The sequence below is a fragment of the Quercus lobata genome, chromosome 10 (assembly GCF_001633185.2).
Source record: "Quercus lobata isolate SW786 chromosome 10, ValleyOak3.0 Primary Assembly, whole genome shotgun sequence".
Taxonomy (NCBI): domain Eukaryota; kingdom Viridiplantae; phylum Streptophyta; class Magnoliopsida; order Fagales; family Fagaceae; genus Quercus; species Quercus lobata.
The window spans coordinates 19,874,894-19,884,945 of record NC_044913.1 but is presented as its reverse complement, the minus strand read 5'-3'; the positions used below and the strand labels follow the sequence as shown (position 1 = coordinate 19,884,945).

General features: G+C 37.7%; 1 protein-coding gene across 1 annotated transcript; it reads left to right on the top strand.

Moving 5' to 3' along the window:
* Positions 1-1,740: 1,740 nt before the first annotated feature.
* LOC115963205 (protein LONGIFOLIA 1) lies at positions 1,741-8,309 on the top strand. The gene is made up of 5 exons (XM_031082136.1): positions 1,741-2,967; positions 3,602-3,672; positions 4,101-6,227; positions 6,328-6,478; positions 7,275-8,309. The coding sequence occupies exons 1-5, from the start codon at positions 2,823-2,825 to the stop codon at positions 8,108-8,110; spliced, it is 3,330 nt and encodes a 1,109-aa protein (XP_030937996.1). The 5' UTR covers positions 1,741-2,822; the 3' UTR covers positions 8,111-8,309.
* Positions 8,310-10,052: the final 1,743 nt, after the last annotated feature.

Here is a 10,052-nt window from a genome sequence, read left to right as displayed (position 1 = left end):
TCATAATTTTTTTTTTTAAAAAAAAACAAATTATTAATATATGCCAGAGCATATTGGACCAAAAAAAAAAATACTACTTCTGCTTGTGGTAGTAGGCTAGTAGCCTTCACACCTATAGCACTTCCCCTGAACTTGTTAATTGTTACTCTATAATGTAAATTTCCATTACTTCCTACCTACCTAAAGTTACCCACCATCAATATACAATGTGTTCAATCTGTCAGATTGGTACATTTTTTGGTCATTGTGGATGAATCTCATTTTGTCAAGGCCATCCCAACAACCTTATCAAGTTATTATACCTGTGATGTGAATGGCTCAGGTATCCACCATTGTACTAGACCATGGTGTATTTATGTGTGCTTTGTCTTTTGGTTTGTTTTATTTGTGGGTTTTTAATAACCTCCTACATGTGCAACAAGTTGTATTATTTGATTTTCAGTGTAATAAGTGGATACTAGCTGCCACTTATCAGTCATCAAGGAGTAGTTTATTCATCTTCTATCATTATTGAATTATTGCTATCTATCTCTGCTTTTTATTTTTTATTTTTAATTTTGTCTCTTGAGATGGTCAACATGAAAGTCTGACCATTGAATAATTAGAGGGCAATATGGTAAATCAGTATCTGACAAGTGTGAAAAAATAGCCCCTTACTTTTTTTTATAACACAAACATATAACAACATGTCAGCTCTAAAACTGCTAGCGGCAGTGGTTTTAGTTAATTTTCTCTCTAAAATCTATATTGTGGAAAAAAAATGAAATCTATTTTTGTGTGTTTTAATTTTTAATCAACTATTTTTCAAAATATTCATATCATATTCTCTAATTTATACTCTATTTTTCTTTTTTTGCTCACACAAATCCATATTATCCTTTCCCATTTTGTCAAATCAACCAGCAACTAAATTGCAATCTAAGTCCAAAAATTGTACAAATTCTTGTAGAAAATCCAAAAATGGCAAACCTAATCGGCGAGGTTCACTAGTGTGGTTTTGCTCACTAGGTTGAGAGAGAGAGAACTTAGGAACCAAGAGGAAAAATAAAATGATTAAAAATACTTAATTGCCTAAGTTACAATGTTATCCATCTTTGGAGGAGCACTATAACAAAATTTCATTTTAGCTAATAAGTTGGTAAATCCAAATGTGAATGCTCTAAGAAGAATTATTATCATCCTCATTGGTTAGTTTAGTGGTTTTTAAAACTATTAAAAAAAAAAAAAAAAGTAAAATCTCATGAGATTCAATGGGGGGTTTGGATTAAAAAAAATTTAACCGACATCTTGGCATGGTTTTACAAACTGGATTGAACTGGCTGGTTCACTAGGAGCCGGATCTTAAATCAATTCAATAAAAAGGTCAAAATTAGTAGTTTAGCTTGTAAAAATTAAAAATTCAATTATTTGACCGTTTTGATTTTTAAAATCATACATTTTAGAGGCTTCAAAGAATTTCTCTTTGAAATTACCTGAATTACAAATCCGAGAAAATGGCCAGATAAGTAAAAAGGAATTTCTGTACACTCGTGAGAGAGAGAGAGAGAGGGAGAAAAATGTGAGTGGATTATGAGGAAAATAAAATCAAATCCACTCACATTTTTCTCCCTCTCTCTCTCTCCCCCCTCTGACAAATTCACATGCACATGCAGACAGCTCTAGACCCACTCACATACTCAACCCACGTGGATGTATGAGATGGAGCCTGGAAGGATATGTCCCACCACACCACACACACACAAACACAAACACAAACACATTCTCTCTCTCTCTCTCTCTCTCTCTCTCTGTGAAAAAAAAAAAAAAATTGCTAATGGTTTAGAAACTCATACCATATTGGATTACACATTTTCATGATAAACAACAAACCTTCCTCTCTTTTCTGGCTGTCTTTACACTTGTTCCTCTGAGGAAAAAATCCCTTCTTGGATCTGCAAAGATTCCTTTACAGTTTGCATTCCTATTACTTTTTGTTTTTGTTTTTTAGACAGTTCCAAGGTAATGTTGCTCATTCTATTGCTGATAACTCTGAGTATTGTGTGAATATTGTAATGGGTGTTGACTGTTAGGTTCTTTTGGCACTTCTCTGGTTACCACACAAGGCATTGTCTGCTTTGTTCTGCAAAGATCAATAAGGTTTTTTTGTTTTCTTTTTTGACAATACTGGCTTTCAATGTGTTTTTTGTCAACAATTTGAGATTTTGGAGAAAACCCAGAAGGTGTATTGTATTTACTGATGTATTAGGAAGTTTTTCTGGGCTTGGACTTTTTTGATTGCAAAAGGACAAATGTGTGGTAGGTATTCATTTGAAGCCAAACTTTCTTGTTTTTTGAGCTGTTGTTAGCTGGAGTAAAGTGGGTTCTAAAAGAGATTTTATGTGGCATTGTTGATAAGTAAGGAGAAGTAATTTTACACTTGGTAATTTCCCTTTTTGGAATGCTGCCATTGGAATTTTATGAATGAGGAAAGTGCCCTATTCTCTTATGGTCTCTATGGGTTGAAAACAAGTTAAATTCTCCTTTGTTTTCTGCACATTGTGAAGGAGGAAAGAAGAAGGAAGATAAGGTTTAGATCTTGCAAAACTTGGGTCTTTGAGGTGTCCAAAATCCCTGATTCTAAATTGTGTCACCAGAGATTTTGTTAGATATCTGATAAATTGTGAACTGCAAGCACTGGTTGCAACATGTTTGAAGAGTTTTAGATTCAAATTACATTAAGGAGACTAAAATTGATGCAATTCTCTCATTTGGAGAAAGAACGTTGGAGGTCTAAGAAGTAGGTGTATTTTAACTGTGTTAATAGTTGAGGAGAGGAGGTGGAGATGGCTGCAAAACTCTTGCATTCTTTAGCAGATGACAATCAAGACTTGCAGAAGCAAATAGGATGCATGACTGGGATACTTCAACTCTTTGATCGTCCCAATGCCCTCACTGGTAGGCGCATTAGCCACAAGAGGCTTCCTCCAGGTATTCCTCTAACTTGATATTGCTTAATAATTACTACTGTTTGTTATTTCATATGTGGGTATTGTTGAATCTCTTAGCTTTTGGTAAAATATGACTTTACACTGATTGCATCAGTATGTAGGAGCTGCTCTATGTCTCTGTTGTTTTATTTGATTCATGTGTAGCATCTGAACAATTAAGTCTTCATTTGTTTTCCCTCGTTTTAATCTAATTAAAATGTAATGTTACTTGTCATTGATTTCTGCTCTTTGTGTGTATGTGTGTGTGTGCCTAATCACACATCATACATGATGATTGATGGATGTATGTAGACATGTAGAATTCATGGATTTTTAAAACATGGTCATTGGCTAATGGTCTAGTTAATAGTCCTGATTTCATCTGTTACTAGCTGTATACAAATGAATGCAAATTGATATCTCACAAATGTTTATCTCATGAAGCTTATGAAAGTTAATATTATAATTTATAAACAAACTTATGTAGACCAAATCTAAAGAACGGCATGTTCCTGTAGTTTTAGGTTCCTGATCATGTGTGTTAAAACCAATTTTCCTTGTATTTTATCCTGCTGAGCATATCTTTTATGGTTTTCTGGAAACTCAAAAAGTTAATGCTTCTATGTCTTTTATAGGTAATTCCCACTTCAACAGTGGAGGCCTGGAAAGAGAGTCTAATAATGTATACCATCGACAGGCTGCAACCGTAAGTGGTTTTTTTTCTTCTTTATCTTTTATTCCACTTCATGATTCAACCTGTAATTGAACAATTTTTAGTTTAGAAGTTCTATTGTTGGAGTTCAGGACTCAAGTCTATATTTCCTTTTCTATTATTTTGTATTCCTTAACTCAGGAAGTGGGATCTTTTACATGTTAATATTTCTTAGAATTAGTTAACATCTTGCCCTAACTGCTGTGCTTTGGCTGCTTGTGTCACACTTATTCTTCTTCTCACTGATCTATTCTAAACAGCAAAATTGTTTCTGGCTCTAAATTATTTGCATTTTTTTTTTAATTTTTAAATAAACTAAACAAATAGATTTTTAATTTTTTTTAATATGTATCTAGCATTCATCAGTTCTGCATGGTGCTATGATTTGTTGTGTTAACATGCAATACGATTTGTGATTGCAGGAAATGAATTTAAACAAGAATATGAATGAGAGACAAAGAATTTCCACAGAATCCTCAAGAGTCTCCTTCTCATCCTCTTGTTCATCTAACTTATCCTCTCTGGACTGTAACAAAACAGCTCAACTAGAAACTTCTTCCTTTGATCAAATCATTTTTCCTGAAACTCCCTCAAGGGACCCAGAAATTAACCAACCAAGTAACTCTCCACATTTAGGGCAGCAGCCCCTCAATCTTCGTGATGTTGTCAAGGATTCTATGTATAGGGAATCCAAAGGGCTATCAATTAAAACTACAACCAGAGAGGAAGCAGTTGGTCGTGCTGTAAAGCATAGAAACTCTCCAAGGCCTTTACAGCTGTCCAAATCTGTGGATGGATCTCGTGGAGTTGGGGTTAACATGAAGCAAAATGCACCTGTTGATCTCAAGGAGTCTCTTCAAGTACTTGCCAAACTTCAAGAAGAACCTTGGTACCACAATGAAGCTAAAGAAGTTCCAATATCATCACATGAAGCAAAATATGGGTCATGGTCTTCAGTTTCAAGGGATGCTCCCAGGTTTTCTTATGATGGGAGAGAGATAAATCATTTATCCTTGGAATCAGGAGAAAACCTCAAATCGACCATAAAGCTTAAAGAGCTGCCTAGACTTTCACTTGACAGCAGGGAAGGTTCATTCAGGGGTTCCAACTCTGATTCAAAACCAAATCGCCTCTCCAAAAACTTCCAGAATGGTGGCAACTCAAATGATGAAGCCCATAATCCACAGCAATCATCAGGAACTGGAACTCAGAAGCGGCCTACTAGTGTTGTAGCGAAGTTGATGGGCTTAGAAACCTTGCCAGACTCTGCATTGGCTGGTGATAATCAGTTGGGTGTGATCAAAACATGTTCAGTTGAAGGTACTAGTGATCCCTTCTCCAAATCATCAAAAACAAATGAGCTTAATAGGGCAATCAGAATGCCAAAGTCCCCCAGAAACTCATCAAAAGACCCTACATCCCCACGCTGGAGGAATTCTGATTTTGTCATGAAACCCATTCCAAGTTCAAGGCTTCCAATTGAACCAGCTCCATGGAAGCAGCTCGATGGAAATCGAGGTTCTCAGAAACCAGCTTTCAGGCCTGCCAAAATTCCACCAAGGGCATCAAACTCCTTCAGTTCTGTTTATAATGAGATTGAGAAGAGGTTGAATGATCTTGAATTTAAACAATCTGGAAAGGATCTCAGAGCTCTTAAACAGATCCTGGAAGCAATGCAAGCAAAGGGGCTGTTAGAAACCGGAAAAGAAGAACAAGGTTCGAACTTTGGAATTCAAAGAGACTGTGAACCAATATGCACGAGTTCCAATCAAAATTCTAGATCACTAAGCCAACGAAACTCGCAGAGCAACCATGTTATTACTTCTCCTAGTAGGGGATCTAACTCTTCAAGGTCTTTTGAGTCCCCTATTGTGATCATAAAACCAGCTAAACTTGTTGAAGGATCTGGTATACCTGACTCATCAGCTATTCCAATTGATCAGATTTCGGGTCTGCATAAGATCCAGAGTGGTGGATCTGCAGAGGCAAAAAAGGCTTCAATTAACAGCCAGACAACTAAAGATCAGTGTCCTAAAAACAGTCGCCGGAACTCTGATGTTAGTTCCACTGACAAAAAAGTTAGTGGCAGGAATATGAAATCAACACAGTCTTCGTCAAGGTCTCCACAATTACCAAAAGAAAACACCACAAGTTCAGTAAAGAGCTCTGGTTCTGGGAGCCCAAGACTGCAACAGAAGAAGCTTGAGTTGGAGAAGCGATCTCGTCCACCTACTCATCCATTTGATTCAAACAAACCCAGAATGCAGTCCAACCGGCATGTGAAAGATTCAGGCTCCCCAGGTGGAAAAGCCAGACCAAAATCTTCTAACTTGCAGCTAAGTGATGACCAGTTGAGTGAGATAAGTAACGAATCAAGAAGTTTGAGTTGCCAAGGAGATGACATGTCTGTGCAATCGGACAGTAATATTGTCTTGGTTTCAAAGATAGAGATTGAAGTCACCAGTACTGCAGAATCTATCGAGATTGATGGCACCCAGAGTCCATCCATGAAGGCTGTCAAGTTCTTGGCTTCTGGCTCAATGCAGAAAGTTGGTGCTTTTGATCTTCTTTTCCATTTAAAGTGTTTTAATAATTTACTTGTAAATTGTTTTTCTACAGATGAATGATGTCATGTTTTGCTTATTTCAGAAATCAACTCCAAGGATGGATGAAGATGGGTTGTTGGCAGAACTTGCTACTGCTGCCCCGGAACATCCTAGTCCTATCTCTGTTCTTGATGCCTCAGTATATAGAGATGATGCACCATCTCCTGTGAAGCAGATACCAAATGCCCTTAAAGGTGAAGTTTCTGTCACCCAAAAATTTCACTTGGATATGGCACAACTAAACTGATTAAAAATTGGGCACCGGGCAATCTAATGACTAAATTCCACTTGCTGACTGTGATGGAATCTTAGGACACATGCTTCTCTTTTCTTTTCCTTTAAACTAATAATTCTTCTATCTAAGGGTTTGTTTTGAAATTTGAAAAATCAGTTATGGTTTTTGGTGGTCCTATTCAAAGAAACGAAGAACAGGTAGGAACATAGTTTTGCATGATTTACTTCAAGTCCAATGAAAAAATTCAGAAGATTCCCTATCATGCAGTTTGATACTAAATTTTGGTCTGATGAGTTCGTGTTTGACTAACAAATTATGTATTTTGGCACTGGTAGACAGACCCGAGGCTATGTTTGCATAGCATGTATGAAAATAGTTGTTATAGATTAGGGCAAGTTAGTCATGGGTAAAGTTTATATGGCATTCAGGTAGACAATAATGAGAAATCCTAAAAAAGTTATAGGATGAAATGCAGGCATGTGTGGGAGTGACATTTGCATGTATATTTTTGTGGCACATTATTTTCTTACTTTTTTAGTTTGAGAGGAAAAATATATGGGAAAAGAATAAAGAAAAATGACAATGGAAAAGATTGAAAAGAGCAGGTACACAAAAGTTGTAGTAGGAAGTAGAGTTCATATAAACAAAAGATAAATAATAGTTCTCTTACTGTCATTGTTGCTTATATTTAATTAAAAGATAGAAGGTCTTCTTTCATCTACCAAATCTCATTTTAATATTCATTCATGCTGCAGGTGATGGTGCTCAAGATTCTAATGACAGTCAAAGTGAAGATCAATGGAACCCTACAGATAACTTCTTATCTAACAGCATGGGATCTGGTCTTACCTCGGAGATCAATCGCAAGAAATTACAGAACATTGAACATTTAGTTCAGAAGCTTAGGCAACTGAACTCCAATCATGATGAAGCCAGAACAGATTACATAGCATCACTCTGTGAGAATACAAATCCAGACCACAGATACATATCTGAAATTTTATTAGCTTCAGGCCTCCTACTCAGAGACCTTGGCTCTGACTTGACTACATTTCAGCTCCACCCATCGGGCTACCCTATCAACCCTGAGTTATTCTTTGTTTTGGAGCAAACCAAGGCAAGCAGTTTGCCCTCAAAAGAAGATAGAGGTCATGTAAAGGCTGCCAATTCAAAGCCAGAGCAGGAGAAATTTCACCGAAAACTCATTTTTGATGCTGTTAATGAGATTCTTGTTGAAAAGTTAGCTTTAGTTGGCAAGTGCTCTGAGTCGCGGTTGAAGCGTGACAGACTGGCAAGGAGGACCCTTAGTGCACAGAAGCTCTTGAAAGAATTGTGCATTGAGATAGAGGAGTTTCAAACCAAGAAGTCAGTGGGCAGCTTGGACAACGAAGAGTATGATTTGAAAAGTATCTTATGGGAGGATGTGATGCATCAGTCAGGGAGTTGGACAGATTTCTGGAGTGAGACCTCAGGGGTAGTATTAGATGTTGAGCGGTTAATTTTTAAGGACTTAGTTGATGACATTGTGATTGGTGAGGCAGGTAGCTTGCGAGCAAAGTCAGGTAGGCGTAGGCAGCTGTTTGCAAAGTAGTGTCTTCTAATTCTTCTTCCTTTCCACTTATATATATATATATTTTAATTAACTGTGATTTATATTTTTTGTGTCAAAGCATAATAATATATGGGTAAGTACTGCAGTTCTCTGCTGGGTTGTAAAGGAAGTAATCTCTCAAAGTTGTACAACATACATATTCTTAAGTGTCAATATATGTGACCATTTTTACCTGCACGCTTTCACGCTGCTTTGCTTTCAATTTTACATAGAAGTTCTTTGTTTACGTTTCTCCTATAATCTTACATAGGGGTGTCCATGGGTGGGGCCGGGTCGGGTTTGTGCCCAACCCGGACTCGACCTGACCGTCTCGGGTGGGGAAGATTTCAACCCGCAATTGACCCGGATGCAGTTTCAAATCAAGCGGGTCAGGTTGTATCGGGTTTCGGGTTTTCCTCGGTTGATTTCAAGTTTTTCGATTTCGCCGGTTTTGGCAAAAATTTGGCTAGATCTCGTCAGATCTGGTCGGATCTAACAAGATTTGGCCGATATTCCTTCGTATCTATGGAAATATGGTCGAGATTTGGCAGAGATCTAAAGAGATTTGGCCGAGTTAGAGTCCAACTTACCTAAGTTTGAGTAGATCTGGGCTAGATTTGCCGGATTTAAACTTATCGGAGTGAGGATTTGAGCGGATCTGAGTAAAGGAAGGCCAAACGTGGCCGGATTGGAGCTGAGAAGCCCAAACGTCGCTGGATTTTGGCCTTCTTTTTGAGGTTTTGTTGGGTGGGTCGAGTAGATCGAGTTTTTGAGGACGGAACCTGCCACTCGACCCGTCGGGGTCGGGTTCTGAAGATTTGGACCCATTACCGACCCGTCGGAGGTGTCAGTCCGACCATAACAGGTCGGTTCCAGTGGGTGATCGGGTACTCTGGACAGCCTATTCTTACATGTGATAATCATTACAAGTTCCCCTATCTCATTGAAACAGCAGGAATCAGAGGGTAAGGCTTATAAACTGTAGGAGCTAGTGAATGATAAAAAGAATGGTTTTACTTAAATTTGATTCAACTACCGCACATCATGTAGCTGAACAAGGGTTTGCTGAGCAAGTAGTCTTCTGATACACCAGATAAGCAATCTTACAATTCTGTTATAAGATTAAATGTCCATTGAAGCAATAAATCTATAAAAGGAAAGGAAGAGAAGGGAAGAAATAGATTTCTAAACTGAAAATCAAGCATCCGAGTCCAAGTCTTGTGGATGTGATATCCAAAGCCAGCATAACTTCCATGTGAAAAATGCAATACTGAGATGTCAAATTCTGCAACATAGTGACTCTGGGACTCCCATCGTATCCCATTATGGTTTCTTTCATTTTTAAGAAGCGTTAATACTTGATCATGAAAGATTTCCCCATAAATAAATAAGCTTCCTTAAATTCAGGCCATCTTGCAATAGCTTCTGCTAAATATTTGCTTGAAAAATAGTTTTTCCCATCAAGATAAGCAGCAAAGAGATACACTAACAGCCAAGCAAGTTTCTGCAGGTTTTCTCTTCATTCCCCTCAGAATTAGCTTTGCCTGCCTTTCTCTAACATTGCTGTACGTAAACAGGTCAGACTCTCCAAAACCTGATGCTCTGAAGCTCAAAATCAATGGTTTTCTTGACGACTAGTCCAAACTTGTAAATGAACAGCAGGGGTGTGGCCTTGAAGAGCAACATTCCTCTCACCATCTCCATTACAAACCAATAATCCAGTACTTAAGTCAGTTTCCAGTGCAGAGGTATTTCAGTATCAATAGCCAATTTTCCACAACACTTAACCAGCAAGTTAAGCTTCTGAGTGGGATTCTCTTCCCCTAAGCTGCAAGAAAGTTCTTACCAATAGACTACTCTACTGCCATGTCTCTTCACATTAGTTCCCCAAACACACCACAACTCATCCAGAATTGATCATGTTTGAGATGATTTTTTTTTC

What these genes read in the sequence shown, in the direction of transcription:
- LOC115963205 (XM_031082136.1), top strand. Translation starts at nt 2,823, where the DNA reads ATGGCTGCAAAACTCTTGCATTCTTTAGCAGATGACAATCAAGACTTG. An exon ending in ACCATCGACAGGCTGCAACC is followed by an intron (nt 3,673 to 4,100) that starts GTAAGTGGTTTT and finishes TTGTGATTGCAG; the next exon opens with GAAATGAATTTAAACAAGAA. An exon ending in GATACCAAATGCCCTTAAAG is followed by an intron (nt 6,479 to 7,274) that starts GTGAAGTTTCTG and finishes TTCATGCTGCAG; the next exon opens with GTGATGGTGCTCAAGATTCT.